The 16,938-nt window shown below is 36.2% G+C and overlaps 2 protein-coding genes across 2 annotated transcripts in view; both read right to left on the bottom strand.

The window, feature by feature from the left end:
* The window catches only part of LOC108911829, an 18,965-nt gene extending 12,798 nt beyond the window's left edge, over positions 1-6,167 (bottom strand). The window contains exon 1 of the mRNA XM_023455013.1: positions 40-6,167. Within this exon, the coding sequence (XP_023310781.1) occupies positions 40-5,743 (5,704 nt within the window). The 5' untranslated portion in view covers positions 5,744-6,167. The remainder of the gene's footprint in view (positions 1-39) is intronic.
* On the bottom strand, positions 5,772-16,485 carry LOC111691749 (cylicin-1-like). Its single transcript, XM_023455015.1, has 6 exons — positions 16,346-16,485; positions 15,045-15,219; positions 7,272-7,332; positions 7,019-7,134; positions 5,841-6,965; positions 5,772-5,778 (listed from the first exon to the last, which is right to left on the bottom strand). Exons 2-6 carry the CDS (start codon positions 15,206-15,208, stop codon positions 5,772-5,774), a joined length of 1,473 nt encoding a protein of 490 aa, XP_023310783.1. The 5' UTR covers positions 15,209-15,219; positions 16,346-16,485.
* Between the last annotated feature and the right edge of the window lie 453 nt (positions 16,486-16,938).

The following is a 16,938-nucleotide window of genomic DNA, read 5'->3' on the forward strand; positions in this document are numbered from 1 at the left end:
AAGGAGGAATTTATATAGCAATTAAGCAACTATACTTACTGGGAGTGCACCTGTAAGGTTCACACAAGGTCTTGGGATCGACTTTGATGTCTGCGATGGCCCACTTCTTGGAATGTTTTGGCTGCGGCAGGGCTATAACGGAGTAGTCGTTTTCTGGGTGCATCTGGTCCTGGTGTAGGAACACGTACTCCTTCAGCACCGCCCTATACAAGCAATACGAACAGGCAAATCTGCAATGAGCGTGGCGGATGTCTATGTGCATAGGGACGTGTTCCCAGGGCGTCTTCATGTCGCAATACACGCAGGGGATCATCATGTCGTGTTCCACTTTATGAGCTTTCAAATGCTTTTCTAAAAAGTCCCTGAAATTGGTGGAGAAGAGGCAGTAGTAATGCGGACACTTATACAAGTCACTGACGCTCGCAATAAACTTTGCCATCGCCTTGGGCGTTTTCCTCGGCCTGCTGACTTCGGTTTGGTTGAGCTTAGCTTCCTTCACTACCAACTGTGATGTAGCCTGCATTTGCAAAGCGGGTTTAGTTATGGGCGTCAAGGGGGGTACAGGCTCTGCCAAAGACATCACCCCAGCAATTTTGAATGGGAAAGGATTCTCGTCACTCACTTCCAGTTCAGCAATGCTTGCTGTAGGTTCGTCCACACTTTCACCATCATCGACGGCTGCTTCAGCCACTGGGGCGACATCTTCGTCCTCTTTATTATTCTCTGCAGGTTCTTTACTCGTTTTGTCGATTTCTTCCTCCCAGTCCTTCTTAATAACAGACAAGGCGTCTCCGCTCAACTTCCTTAACCTCAACTGTCTATTTGGATGTTTAATGGAGCTCGTCTTTTCCTCAGGCTTCGATTCGATACTCATAAAGTCCGCATGCTCTTCGAGGGCGTGCTTAAATATGTTTTCCAAGAAGGGGCTGCCTTCTGCGGACCCCAGTTCCATGCCACACATATCGCATAGAGTCAGTTTCTCTTCTAGTGGCAGCTTGTGCGCTTCCGAGCAGTGTTTCTGGAAAGCTTCTCTGTTTTCCGTTGAGAAGAGACAAGGAGGTACCAGGCAAGAAAACATTAAGTGACTAGGGTACTTGATCACTTTCACCAGGCCTCCTATTAACATTGTCTTTGTAGACACATCGGCCGGTTTAACGTTTGGTAGTTTGTTAACATGTGTCAGTGGTGGTGGGCCCTCGTTGTCATAGTCCACGTCTTCCAATGTCATGGAGTTCTCGGATTTGTCGTCGGAGATGTTGGCCACTTTGCCTTTAAGTTTTTGTATCATGTCTGTGATAATTTTGTTGTTTTTCAGGGTGACGTCAAAACTAGGGTTTGATACTTGCATGTCTTCAGTTTGCAACACTGGTTTTTTGGGAGGGGGCGTTGGAGTGGTTGGAGCCTTCGCCGGAGCCGATTCATTCGGTGTAGGTAGATTTTTCTCCAATACTGGCATAGTGAGAGGCACGTCTGTGGTATTTGTTGGAAATAGACTGTCGGTAAGGTCGTCTCTCGGCTCCTGCTTTACTATGATGTCATTGTTGCTCAATCTGTTGCAAAGTTTGTCCACGAAGTTTAGAGATGTTCTATTACCGACCGACTTATTAAGTTCGTCCATTAGCTGCAAACGCTCTTGCTCTATTTTTTTATTCTCTTCTTGAATGTCAGTTTTGCAAGTGAATACGTTCAATTCTATTTCCTTTTTAATTTTCAGTTTTTCTTCCTTCTTCTCTGGTAACGACTTTTGCTCTACTTTAGCTGCCTGTTCTTTTTTGTCCTCGGTCTGATCGTCATTCGTTTTAGTCTCCGCAACTTGCTTTGATTTGTTCTTATCTTCGTCCCCTGTCTCAGAATACGATTTTTTCCTGCCTCCATTTTCTGTTAGTTCCATCAGAGTCTTCAGTTTTTCTGTGGCTTTATCTTTAGCAGCACGTCTACTTCTGCCACTTACGACAACCTCTTCTTCTGAAGTCGTCGATACTTCCCTAGTTAACCGCCTTTTAGAAACAGTTACCGGTTTTACAGGTTCAGGTGTACCGGTCTTTTCCGGTTCCAAACTACAGCTAGATTCACTCTCTGCGATACTGCTAGTGTCGGAGACTTCTGCTTCTTTCTCAGCTAATGCTTTTTTAGCTTTTAACCTGTCTTTCACTGATTTAGGAGCTGCCTTAGGACGTTTCTTAAGTTGAGGGGGAAGCATCGGTTTGTCAGCTTTGTCCACTTTATTTTTCTTTTCTTTAACAAGTGATTCCTCACTTTTTTCTTCGACAGAGGCAGTTGCTGGTGAGGCAGTATCTCTTTTCTCTTTTTCAGCCAGATTTGCCACCTCAGGGTCAAAAGTAGTCGACATGTTGACTTTGTAAATCGTAGGCTTTTGTAAATGGAATATATTAATGTGCTCCTCGACATTTTTTTCTGTCAATTGGACGTAGTTGCATTCTCCGCACATGTAACCAAAGACAATCGTTTCTCTGTAAGACTTGCGAGCCACTCTCCTTTCAATGTTGTTGTGGACGTTGGACATATGTGATTTCAATGTCTTCCCGCTAGAGGCAGAAAAGTCGCACATGGGACAGACATGTCTATACTCGCCAGTGTGAGTGGTAATGTGATCGTAAAATATCGTAGGTGGTACACTGGTGTTAAAAGCGCAGAACCTGCAAGTAAAGTGGAACTTTCCACTACCGCACACCATCATGTTCTCGTATTTGACCAGATTTTTATTTGAATCTTCAATTGCCTCTTGTGCCACTGCAGGAGAGAAACGGGAGGTTAATATTTCCGACTCTGGATGTTGAGATTTGTAGTGAGTTGTGATGAATCTGCCATGATAATCGCATAGTCTACATTCGTGAGACTTGTTCGTGACAAAATCAATATAGTAATTCTTATCTGGTACAACAAAGGATTTGTCTGTATCGGGCTGAGCAGCAGATGTGCTTTTATCATCAACTTTTTCTGTCGATTCCTCAACAGATGATAGCTTCTTCTTTTTCTTCTTATTGGAAGGGATATTTCCAGATGCCCAGCCTTTGCCTCGCTTTCTTTTTGTCATTTTAGCTTTAGTAGTGTTATCTGATGCTTGCGATATCTTATCTTTTTCTGTGTCCGTGGATTCTGCGTCAGAATCCTCTTTAAATGATCCTTCCTCCATTATTGATTCTTCTTCAGTTGGTGCTTTATCGTCTTCATCGCTTTCTGCGTATACAGCCTTAGTGGAACTCCTAAGACTTCTCCTAGGACTCGCATTTTTTTGTTCTAAGCTGCTGTCAGGAATTTTAGGGAGTAATATGCGAATATTTTTTACAGTTTTCATATCAGATTGGTTTAATTTTGGTTTGGGCTTCGGACCAGGTTTTTTACGTAATTTTGGAGGATCGGTTGATGGAGTTGTTTGAGGAGTCGTTAATGCATTAGGATCGCTTTTTAACAGCCTGCACATACGTTTACCACTAGCTGTGAGCACGCCGTCTCGTATGAACATATCTTGTATATCCTCGTGTAACATATCAAGCTCCGTTTTACATTTTTTCTTTGGTTTTGGTGGAGTTATTGAGGCACGTTTTCTGCTTTTTATTCTCTCACCTACAGAGACTACAACGCTTTCTTCTTCGGTGTTAAATACTTCCGGTGGTTCGGGAGTTTTAGCAATTTCTTCCTCCTTGACCTTTTCATCTTTTATAGAAGCCGTCGAAGAAATTCTTCGAATTCTTCTTCTAGTCTTACGTTTTGGCATTTTCACGGGAGTGTCTTCAGAATGGGTTTCTTCCGGTTCCGCTTCCTTTTCTAGTTCTTTAGTCGTCTCAGAATCAGGTTTCGGTTCAGATTTTTTTACTTCCTCTTCTTCTGAACTCTCGGCGTCCTCATCAGCTTTAATAATTTTCGTTATTTTCGTTAATTCCTTTTCACTGAAACTGTCTGAAAAGGTGCTTATTAAAGAGTACAATGCCGTTTTCTTCTCTTTTTTGTTCTGACTACCGAGTAGATTGGCAAAGAACTGGGCAAGAATCGTCTGATCGGCAGGTTTCGCCTGTTCTTGATCAACAAGTTGTGTTGGAATCGTGGGTTTAGGAATCTCAACGATTTTTGCTTCTTCTGTTTCATTCTGTAGTTTTGGTGGTTCTTGGTTCGTTTTCTCAACTTCTGTGTCTTTTTCAGTTGTTTCGTTTTCATGGTCATTTACTCCACTTTCTTTAGTAGTCTCTTCTTTAGTAGTATCTTTTTTAGTAGCATCTTCTTTAGTAGCATCTCTAGTAGCATCTTCTTTAGTAGCATCTATTACTAACTTATTTTCATCAACTTCGGTTTCAATATCATTTCCAGTAACTTCATTATTGGTACTATCGCTACTGTCGTCATTAACAGATTGTACATCACAAACTTCTTCGTTAGTGCTGGATACTTTCGTCGACTGTTCTTTTTCTTCGTCCTCTTTTTTAATTTTGGGTATTCGAAAGTTTTGGACGCCATAACCTTTACCAGTCTTGTGTTCTTCTTTACCGGAATACAGACTATCAAGAGGGGAAGTGAAGGTTTCCTTGGAATACCTAGATCTAGATCGGGACCTGGAACGATCTCTATTAGTTCTAGAGTACATCCTATCAAACTTAGAATCGTATCTACTAGGTCTATCGTCTCTGCTCTGAGATCGACCATCTCGAAACCTCGACCTATCCCTTTCGAAATCCCTAGATTCTCTATCTTTATTCAATCTAGGATCTCTGTCTCTTGAGTCTCTATTTTCCCGTAAATCTCTATTAACTCTTGGATCTCTTACTGTTCTCGTGTCTCTTTGGTCTCTGTTATCCCTAGGATCGCGGTTCATTACCCTAGGGTCTCTAGATTCTCTCATTTCTCTATACTCCCTATAAGTTCTCGGATCTCTATTTAATCTATGATCCTGATCTCTTCGCTCCCATGGAAAGCGAGTGTCTTCTTGCCTCCACCGCATGTCCTCGTTGTGCCCAAACGGATCGTGATTTGGTATCATGCCGAAATTGGTAGGTTTTTGTTCATTATGAAAATGCGGAACCTCAGGAGATAAGAGTGGTGGGCCACTGTTGTACTGGTTTGAAGGAATTGGCGCATTTGGTGGATAGTAATCTAGAGGCTGTATGTCAGATTGCGCATTTTGGTTTGTCTGGAAATTATTATAACTTTGGGGAAAGCCTTGTGGCATGGGAGTAAACGGTCTATTCTGCGAAAAATTATCGTTAAACGCTTCTCCCATTAGAGGAGACATGAATCGTTGGTTCTGGGGGCCTATTTGATTGAATTGGTTATTCAAAAGAGGAACTGGAGGTTCAAAGTTGAGCCTTTCGCGCCTGACCTGTTGAGGTGGAAGTGGGGGTGGAGGTTGAGGTTGATGAGGTGTAAAATTATTAAAATCGGATATATGGATGTTACTGGGAGTGAAGTCGTCACGAGTGAAATCCTCTCTGGTATACTCAGATACAAAGTTCTCGTCTCTAGCGTAATCCGAGACGAAATTATCTACAGATGGCGTACGCGGGATGATTCTGTTCTCGGTCTCCGCATTATTCTGCCTTAATTGACTCACCACAGTATTGATCAATTCTGTGGTACTTGGATTTAAAATATTTTGTAGAACGGCTGGTAGTGGAGCGGGGACGGGTTCCGGCTTTTCAGGTTCCATCTGGGAACATAATAACAAGCTGGCAGGCGGCGGAATCGGTGCTGGTATCTGGTTAATTACAGGTGGCTTTGGTGGCGACGTCTTCATATTTTCCTCGATGATGTCACATACCTCTTTATCCACTTCTTGTTCAACTGTAGGTTTTTTAGGCTTTGGGTTGTATTTGTCAGCTAAACGTTTAAACGTAGTTTGTTTAGTAGGCTCTTCTTCCTTATTGACGACGGCATTAGCTTTTACTAAAGTCAGATCTTTTTTAACAGATATTTTCCCTATCGTGTTTTTGGACTTATCTTCCTCAGATTCCACGACTAATGTCGTACTATTTTTAGATTCCAACTCTTTCTTCAATCGTTCTTCCTCCGCCTCAAAAGACGTTTTACCGGTAAGTGATATAAAAGTGTTCTTAGTTGTATCCTTACTGGACTGTTGATTTTTATCATTTTTGTTTTCCTCTTTATTATCGCTCTCTTTCTTTTCGATTTTCGATTTACTCTTTTCTCCGCTTTGATGATGTTCTTTTTTCTTCGTATCCAACTCCTTAATCCCTTTAGATTTCTTTTCTTCTTTGGTTGTGTTCTTCTCCTCCGTTGAGCTACTACTTCTGTCTTTCTTTTTCAAATCTTTGTCTTTCTTCGCATCATTAGTATCGTCTTTCGATGTTCTTCTGTCTTTCTTTTTGGCATCTTTATCACAAGGTTTCTTCTCGTCTTTACCAGTGACGGAACTCCTTCGTTCTTCTTTCTTTTTTTTGCCTTCCAGTATTTGATCGTCAATGTTAGACAAAATACTTCCGAAAATGCTGGCCGGTTCTTTTAAAATCTTTGGTGATTTGTTGATCGTCGGTGTAAGATTTTTGATCTCCTTTTTGGGCGACGACATACTGAAATTATGTTCCAACGGCTTGTTAGGAACAAACTTAGTAATATCTTTACTTTTAGACTTTTCAGGAGGCTGTATCACCTTTTTCGTTAAATTGAGGTTATTCCTCACTGTTGTATTTATACATTCCAACTCATCCTTCTTATGTTTTTGAGGAGACCTCGATAAAACCTCCTCCATCTGGATTTGCTCGGTAAGTTTCTCTCTAAGAGAGTTAAGTTCATGTAGTGACGCTTTATTTAATGAAACTTCATTAATTTTTTCCTGAACGTCTTCTTCCAAGGTCTTTAAATCATCGAGACTAATAGGGGGTTTGGACATATCAGGTACCTTAGTTCCTAAAGTTAAACTCTGTTGCGCTCTTTGTCTACTGAGGCTCTCTCCAGCGCTACTATATATGTCAATTCTTGGGATTCGGTTTTCATCCAGCCTAAAATAAAATTAAAATAAACAAAAGCATTTTTAACATATCACCCTTGTTACCTTTCCGTGGGAATTGTGAGGGGTGCTGGAGCAATTATTTCTCTAGGTGGACTAGGACTGGCAGGTGTGGATAAAAAATCGTCAGCAATTTTTCTTGGGCCGATAGGTTTGTTGTGCTACAACAAAATATTTAAATATTAATCAGATGTGGAGTAATGTGAACTTTTACAATTCAATATTAAAAATTTGTAATGTTTATAAATAAGAGAAATATTAACTGAAAACTAAAAATAATAAAACCTTAATTACTTACCACTTTTTCGTAAAGTTTTGATATAACATCCTCACATTTGATCAGAGTTTCTAGTTTTAATCTGTAATAAATATTTTGAATTAGTTATCAGTAGATCATTGTTTTGAAGTAAGATATAATACATTTTTTTTTAAATCCACAATCGCCATATTTGTTACTGTAACTCTAGGGCTACACTGTGGCAAGGATCGATAGTCTGAAAATAGAATGACGCCAGCGAGCAGAATATTTTTTATTTTACAATCAACGGTAAAGAAAATATTTAAAATGCATTTTTAAAAAATTTCATGATTTACTATTAAATGGCAGATTTTGTTTGAAAACAGAGACAACATGTCCCAGGGTTACAGAATTGCTGCTACTATTTTATAATTATAAAAATTATCAATATTTATCAAGATGATATTTCTAGATAATCTATAAAACAAGTGAAGATACGTCGCAATAACAACTAGATATAAATTTAATATTACAAAAAATTCTATAACATATCACCACTTTTGTACTAATATCCAATATAAGCATCTATAAATATAAAAAAAAAAAAACAAAAAAAATAAGCTGAATATGCTTTAATAAAATGTAAAATATACAAACACTGTCCACATTTGAAATACGTACACCAACAGAATTAATACATTATTTCCTTTAAAGCAAGAATAAAAAAAATCTTGAGAAAATATAAATCACATTTTATAAGCACCCTGTACATTTAAGTAACTTTTGCGCGTTAACGGATAACAATAAGAATTAAAATATCTGTCATTAAAATGTCAGTTAAAGTATAAAAAGTTAAATCACGTTAAAGTCGTTTAAAATCTCGATACAAATTCTCGCTTAGTCAGTTTCTGAGGTCAGATAACAAAGAAAATAAAATGCAAATCGGTTTAAACCATATTTTATTTGTGGCAACATACCAGGAAAATAAAAATACACTGTAAGAAACATTTAATTAGCATTTTAAACATGCCTCGGTAAAAGTAACGTACTTAAAATGATTTGTTCGATACAAATATTTAAGAACTCCTGAAACCGTAAATACGGGGGCAAGTCGAAAAGTACAACCATATTAGTAACGTTTCAGTTTTCAATGAACGAAATTTAAAAAACAAATAAGTATGTCATCCAGTCTAGTTGGAATTTGCTCACGTAAAATTCAATATTACCAAAAAAAGGGGGCGTTTATATGCGCAATTTTTTGTCCAGCATTTTAGAAACTCTAAACAAGTTATAAACAATATCATCTCTTCACTGTAGCAGTTATATAAGTTTTCTTCAGGGTATAAGATAACTGACAATACATTCAAGATAAGGAAATCTTACGTATATTACGTTTCCAGAATTTTTGCACGCCTGTTAGACATACGGTCCTATAAACGTAGTCACTCCGCAGAATGCTTTTAGGAAACTATTAACACATGCATTAATCACAATTATTGAGTATCTTTATAAATTGCTGGACAAAACAGGAAAGGTATATTTTCTAATATTTACAAGTTCTCCCTGATCTTTCAATGCAAAAAATGAAAGAAAGATGCACTAGTTTAGCGTTACGCTTCGCCAATTCCTGGATGGCTTTACTTGTTCTATCACTGTCTTAACTAAAATTGCGAATTCTTCTCTATAAAACGTCAGCCTCAAGCGTAAACCACCTAAGCTGTGTGGAAACTATGACGTTATGACCATGCAAACTCGTCAGACATTAAACTTGTTTTGCATTTAACAATATCTGACAAATTAAAATAGATCAAGAAATTGGCCAAAAAAATTAGACAATAGAACTGGTTTTAATTCAACGAAAAATGTTTGTTACTTCTAAAGGTCAATTGTTCAAATTTTAGTTAAATTCTGCAGTTTCAATACTTGTTTTTATTTTAAATATTCAAATATTAAATTACAAATGTATACGTTATACGTATTAAACATATATTTTATCAACTTTTTACTTAATATATCCATAAAGACGTTTTAGTCAAAAAAAAGTAGTAGGTATTCATTTATTGGATAATTTTGGTAATTGTAATTAATACAAGTACATTCAACAGTATATTTTATACACCATTTAAATATAATAGTCTACATAAAGGGCGATTCACAACTTATCCAAAAAAAAATTGGGAATAGATGTGGCATGAGAAATGGAGTCAATATAGTAAAAAAAAATTTGTAAAATCCTTATAGTTTCCGAGAAAAACATTATTGAAGTTGTAGTACATTCAACCGTTACATAGCTGGACAACTGTAGTCTCTAGCGTCATTCGCAATAAGTGTGGAGAGCCACGTAGCCTCAGCGACTCCACTGAAATCCGATTTTACAATCGTCGTTGCTATGTTTACAATAGTTTTTTAGTAGATAGTGTCAAAAATGGCTTGCGTGTATAGCAACTCGGAGTTGACGGATATCGTTTTAATTTATGGTGAAGCAAGACAATATTTTTATTATTGCGAAGCATTTGTGTTATGGTGAAGCAAGACAACATTTGTGTTAGTTCGTAGAAACTGAGTAAGACGGACCTTAAATGTGTTTACAAGTCGGTGGATAAAATGTTGAACAGTTGTAACATCAGGTATGTCAAATTATTTTATTATTTAAAACCACAAATTAATTTTATTAATTAATAACAACAATAGCGGCAAAAGCAGTTGAAATTGCTGATATAAAATTTCTTTATTTCTATTCTATTCAATTTATTTTATTTTTATCAAGTTTTTGTCCGTTTTTATCACACTTTGTCGCCATGCCGGTCGCATTGTGCGAGGTCAGGTTTTACAATGGACCAGTTTCCAGTGCTGTGCAGAAGTGTATTTTTAAATAATTTTCGAATTGCCTTTTTGATTTTTATTTACAAAATTGTATTTGTAAGAGTACATCAATTTTTTTTTTGTAAGTTCTGAATCACCCTGTATAGTATATACTAATAATATTTCTTTTCTCTTGAATAATTAAAAAATTATCCCTTATTAAAAACTATCCCTTACTAAAAAACTATTCTTAATACACCTTAAAATATCGAAAAAGCTGGTAAGTTCTGAATCACCCTGTATAGTATACTAATAATATTTCTTTTCTCTTGAATAATTAAAAAATTATTTCTTACTAAAAACTATCCCTTAACAAAAAACAATTCTTAATACACCTTAAAATATCGAAAATGCTGGTATCCGTATACCTTTCAGTGAGTGATAATAGTATTTAGAATGGACGTAACTGAAAAAAATCTGTTGCATCTCTACATATTTTTTGTTCATTGGGTACATCTTGTTGAGTAACCATGTCCAAAATACAGAAAAAAACAGAATGGATGTATACTTTTATTATTAAATTGAAGAAATAGTCAAGGTGACAGAAATGATTTTCAAATTTAAAATCGAATACTGATTACTGTAATTGTTTCGTAAGGTTGTCTTGACTCCTAACAATTTTGTGTACATTCTTACCCCTTTCGTCCCTGATCATAACTCACCAACCCAACTATATTGCATTTAAATCACAACGTTTTTGGTTAAGGTAATTTACAAATGATTAATTGTGGTTGTATTGAATCATAACAACTAATACGTAAGTGTTTTTTTCACGAATGCCAAAACTATAGGGCTTAGGTTTCTACAGCCGTTTTCGCAGTAACTGTCCAAGTAGAATCGAACAAATAGGGTATCATTGGAAAGAAAATTTTGTGCCCTTTGAAATGATGTATCATTCGACCAAATTTTCCATTTGAAATTTTAGGGGTGCGATTGTTCCCAGCTAAAAGAATGAAGGGGCGGATTGAAAAATGTGCGTAAAATACATTCCCCTTAAAACCAAAATCGACGTGTCCGAGCATTTTTGCTTCCAATTTCACAAAAAGACGTAACGCCCGGTATATACTTTTCGGTGGACCACTCTGTGAGTGTAATGAACGCATAAATTACGGAACAAATTAAATAAAACTGTAATATTTTTTTTTTATAAAAACGCCGAGACACCCTGTATGTTTCTATAGATTTGTATAGAACGTTGTCTCACGAATACAGTAATGTAGATATTGATGGGTCTATCATTAATAATAACATAGAATAACCAAGAGTGCTCAATAAACAGAAGGCAAGGAAAAATTTTAATACATTAAGTACAAACGAATAACAGTTGTAAATTAAATTAAATAATCAACAAAGTTAAAATACTATTCATTTAAACCAAATGTTGGAAATGCCATCATCCATCAACCTCTTGGCGATAAGGAAACCTATCAACAAATTTTTCTTGTACATTGCAAATGACCTCTGGACCTCTGGACTAATTCTACTAATTTCTTCACTTATTCGATTTCTTAACTCTAAATTTGATGGTATGGTTACGTAGACTTTTGATCTCAAATAACCCCACAAGGAAAAATCGAGGGGTGTAAGATCTGGACCTGGAGGTGGCCACTCTATGGGTACTCGTCTACCAATCCACCTCCCAAGAAAAGAGTCGTCTCGTGAACAGGACATGCAAAGTGCGTAGGTACGCCATCTTGTTGAAACCAGATATTATCATTCAGTGCTCGAGGATTATTTACATTTGGAAAATTTTCTGTAAGGACAGGCGTAAGTTAATTTCTTAGAAAATCCAATTATCGTTGCCCTGTCACAATTTCATCGAAGAACGGTCCAATGATTCTGTCTTCAACCATCCCTGTCCACATGTTTTGGAGATGTTGAGTATGTGCCTCAATCATCCAGTGAAGATTTTCTCTACTCCAATACCTATAATTTTGTCAATTCACTGTGCCATGTAGGTAAAACGTGACTTCATCCGAAAAAAAGAATGTGTTGAAGAAAGCGTGGATACCGGTTACATAAATCCTGCATAATTTCACAAAACTGCATCTTCATTTACTTCCTGCACTAGCTGGACTTTGTAAGGATAGTAATTTTCTTTATGAAGCACACGTAATACTCCACACTCTTCCATACTTAACAAAACATTAAGTTTTACATTTTCGTTAATCTTAGGTCGTCCAGCATTTGTTATGTGTTAAACATGACTAGTGTCTCTAAATTTCTCCTCGATTTTACTAACTGCAGATCAGCTGATATGTGCCTGATATGCCTTTGCGTTAAACACAAAACATACCTCTTGCCGAATTCTCGTTTTATTTCTGCATCCAACAAGAATTAAAGTCTATGCGTTGGGTTTCACTCAAATGAGCCATAATCGACTAGTCATAATCAAAGAGTATCTTTACTTAGAATAAGTCGTATCTCGATCAGGACAAAATGTAGCTAACTGACAGTTTTTAAAGTCTGAATGACATCCCTACAAAAACAGCAAAAAATTTTCGTTTTTCCTCGCATTCTGTTTATTCACTCTTATTATTAAAGATAAATCCATCAATATCTACATTACTGTATTCGTGAGACAACGTTCTATCCAAATCTGTAGAAATATTGTTCCGTTTAAAAAATTTTTCTTTACAGCTTTTTAGAATCACTCTATAGAAAATCAGATGCACGTAAAAAATTACAAAAAACAAAATAAAATAGTCCTGTCGGTGGTTTTTATAAAAAAATAGTTTTATTTAATTTATTCCATAATTTAGCCGCTCACTGTAATGCTATATTTCAATGTATCATAAGACGATAAGATTTATATAGACTTGTATAGTCCTTCCGAAGTCAGTTGAATATGCAAAAAAACGTCTGGTAATAAAATTTAATGTTTCACAGGCGTCCCTAAAAAAATTTTCTGCTAAAGGTAAAAAATTATAATTTGTATATAATGTGTAGAAAATTTCTATTATATCGTCCATATTATCACGTAGAGGCGTATGTGTAAATCCATTTTCTGGATTATATGCCCCTACGTGATAAGAGGGACGATATGTTCATTTGGCCAACAACATATTTTAATTATTTATGTCCTCAAACAATTTTATTATATTGGTGGTAAATTTCGTTTTGTTCCGTTTCAAAAGGTCTCCAAAATGCCATGTTGTGATAATATTAGTAAACAAAATATCCTTATTTCTCCCTTTCGCAATTGTAATAAGAATGATTGATAGAAGGTGCCTATAATAAATTAAAATTGCCTGATTCACACCAAATTCCGCACTACTGCACTGCACTGCAGGGCAATTTATGAACCACTTGTCACTTGCTGTGATTTATTGCCCAGAAGCCCAATACAACTGTGCTCGTTTTCCTTCGGCCGCGCTCGCATTCTTCAACTGAGCGTACACATTTCTATCATCTCCACGTTTAATTCAACCAGACCTGTTTATGGGTATGGCTAATTAAATATGGGAACAAGCCTGGTACATACCTTGAAATTATTGGTTCTTCAATTGACTTCGGAAAAACTATAACTAATAACATATTCGGTAGTTTGCCAAATACCGAATATTCGGATGCTTTATCTGCCGAATAGCCGAATAATATTAGGTTGATTTGATGCGTGTGTATAAGGCAAAGAGGTATCAAAGACCAAAATTAATCTGCGCAAAGGCTCTCGTTTTCCGTGACTGACTGACTGACTTGAGGGAGAATTATTATTTTAAGAAAGACCAAACATGTAGTATAACTGAAGTGCACAACTGAACTATTCAACTACAAAATAGTGTAGTAGGTGGCTCTATCTTCTAAAATCTATGTATAATAGTATATTTAGAGGTTAACGAAAATTCACTTTGGATGCTCAGATTATTAGCTTTATCATCTTTATCATTTTAGCATGTCTTATCTTTATCTTCAAATCTATGACTGAAAGTAAAACAGTATCATTAAGGGTTTACGAACATTCACTGTGAGCGCTCAAATTATTAGCTTTATCATTATTATTCTTACGGTTTTTGAGAATGTTTACTGCTGCGGAAAAAATAAACTTTAAAAGTTTACGAGTGGTTAATTTAATGTCAGTAATAAAAAGAGATCTCGTACATGGACATATTTTGCTGAGGATGATGAAAATCACGATTGGTGGTTCAGAAAAAGGAAGGACAAATTTATTAATCTTCATATAACGGTTTTGAAATATAATTAATTAAACAATTTACAAATGGTTTTATTTTAATCTAAAATTAATTGCCTTAAAATCTATTTGTTTTTTTCAACTAATCTAACTATTCGGTATTCGACCGAATACCAAGAAATTGGCTTAATGGACAGAATACCGAATAGTCGCAGAATATTCGCTAGAAACTTACACTTATGGCCGATTTCATAATGGAAAAAGTTCTTTAAACTGAAAGCAGCTTTAAAACATTGTAACAACAATATGTTACTATAGTAATTAGCAACTTTACTTAAAGTCGACTTTAATGTGATTATATAACACTAGCAAATATATATTCTGTATATAATGTATATTGTAATATCTTACCTGCTAGTTATAAAAATGGAAGTGGGAGTAATATATATTTATCCCATCATTAAATTAGAGAAATTTGCCAGTAAATACAATGAAATACAGGTATCCATATTGTTCTACTCAACGGGAGTACTCGTATTAATAAATATATTAAATATAGGCCTACGGTAATAGACATATTCAAAGTTTATTCATGAAAGGTATTTATAAGTATAGATTCTTTCTGTTAGAAATCTCTAAAAATTGATGTTAAAACTTTATGTAAAAACTTTGTATCAATACAGTTTATTTAGTCATCATGACCGCTAGGTTTCATGCAACAAGGCTTCTAATGCATTTTTAACAAATTTTCCATTCACTGTAAACGATCCATCTTCCTTTAATAATTCACTACCACGGTTAACATAACTATTTTCGTAAAAAAAAACAAAATTTTTACTTACTTCTTCCTCTTGTCAGTTATCATGGCGTGAAGTGACTGCATCTTATTAAGTTGTTGTTCCCTGTTCTTTTTACTGGGATCCTTCAATTGCGCTATCATATTATCTAAAAACGGAATGTATTGTTGGAGACTCTCCAGTTTCCTGTTGTACATTTCGTCCCCCATTTTGGATATTTCTACGGAATTAAATATTAGAGGAACATTAAACATTAAACAACCGAGTGGTACACGTTGACGTTGGTGATTTAAAAGTGAATGACAATTTAATATGTATCGCTCTGGAGTGTCACGTGTTTAAATATCATACGACCCCCGTAGCATATACTACTGAGAATTTGTCATAGCTTTCAAATACGTAATACGTACGTTCCAAGGTGGCATGTCTTCAAATATCATACGACCCCTGTAGCATCTAATACAGAAAATTTGTCACAACTTTAAAATCCCTAAGATATGACAATTTAATATGCGTAATTCTGGAGGGTCAAATACTTAAATATCACACGACCCCTGTAGCATCTGATATTGAAAATTAGACATAACTTAAAAATGCGTAGGAAGGTTCAATTGCGTCATAAAAACTTTAACTGTCTTTTATAAATTACAGTTTCGATATTGGATAATGTGTGATGATAACAATAATTTATACATCCTTTCAACATAAATTTTCTAAATGTTTAAATTGAAACGAGTTGAAGCATTTGCAATTAACATTATGGTGTTAAAGAAATTCTTAGAACAAAAATAATTTGTATACGAAGTTCTTAATATAGTGAGCTAATTGCAGAAAAAATAACGTTTTCTTATAACACCACTACAAATATAAAACCACTGCCACACCCAAATTACAAGAGTAAAGGTGGCGCTGTTGTCGACGAACATAACCTTGAACGCTTTACAACTTAAGTGAAATATATATTCTGTATATAATATCCAGCCTGTAGCAGGACGTAGGTACATGCAACGATCTATTAACGTCGCAAGCGCAGTTATAAAGCAATCTCGAACCGAATGACGCACTAAAACAATTGAACATCTATAGCGGTACTAAAATCAGTACTACCTTGGAATGTGTGGCTCCCTTTGCTCCATACACTTACAAATAAAGAATAACATCAACACACCAGCAACACCAGCAACACCAAACGAACACCAAAAACTAACTTCGAGGATCAAGTGTTGGATAACGACCAGGCTGTTAGAATGCACTGCCATTAGAACAGAGGCCATTTTGCCTAAGCCGTGTATGCAAGCCGTTCAAACGCCAACGTACACCACTCGTATTCGACGGTCTCCCTGTACCTTACTTTACACCTGCAGGATTCTACAAGTCTGTTAAAAACAGACAGAATTCGCACAAGAACCAAATATCAGTTCGGATTTGTCGGATGCAACGCACATTTTTTTCTCATTTTTACATTTAGACAGCACCTAGTTCTCGACTAAAGGGACCTCGATTTCCTCCTCGCATTGGAAACAAACGGCTAGTGCGCAGACCGAAACCCGACGATGGTCTACGAACGGTATCGTACGGGCACGACGGGAGAAACAGCCCGCGTTATTGCTGCTACCTCATAGTAGGGTCCGACGACCAGCCAGCATGGAGAAATGAGTGAAACACAGAGCAGGGCATCAGCAGTCCAGCACCCGTATCGCCGTTACGGTTAGTTGGTATTTCGTGAGTGCCTCAACACGGTAGTTGTACGCGTATATTTTGATCAGTGCGACACTTACTATTTCTGCTTTGATTTCGAGTGAGTCCACACAGGTATATCTATATGTAATTAATAAATCAATAACATATTTACAAGTACCACGCCTCATGCTGATTTCGACATAGAGATTATCTTTGTGACGCACGTCTTTCTTTGTTTGCAAAGGACAGGTATAGACGT

The sequence above is a fragment of the Anoplophora glabripennis genome, unplaced genomic scaffold (assembly GCF_000390285.2).
Source record: "Anoplophora glabripennis isolate ALB-LARVAE unplaced genomic scaffold, Agla_2.0 scaffold504, whole genome shotgun sequence".
In the NCBI taxonomy this organism is placed as follows: Eukaryota; Metazoa; Arthropoda; class Insecta; order Coleoptera; family Cerambycidae; genus Anoplophora; species Anoplophora glabripennis.

Excerpts from the sequence above, each read along its gene's own strand:
- LOC111691749 (XM_023455015.1), bottom strand. The coding sequence starts at position 15,208 with ATGGGGGACGAAATGTACAACAGGAAACTGGAGAGTCTCCAACAATAC. Across the intron at positions 7,135-7,271 it reads CAAAACTTTACGAAAAAGTG|CACAACAAACCTATCGGCCC; the intron begins GTAAGTAATTAA and ends ATTTTGTTGTAG. Across the intron at positions 6,966-7,018 it reads CTCACAATTCCCACGGAAAG|GCTGGATGAAAACCGAATCC; the intron begins GTAACAAGGGTG and ends ATTTTATTTTAG.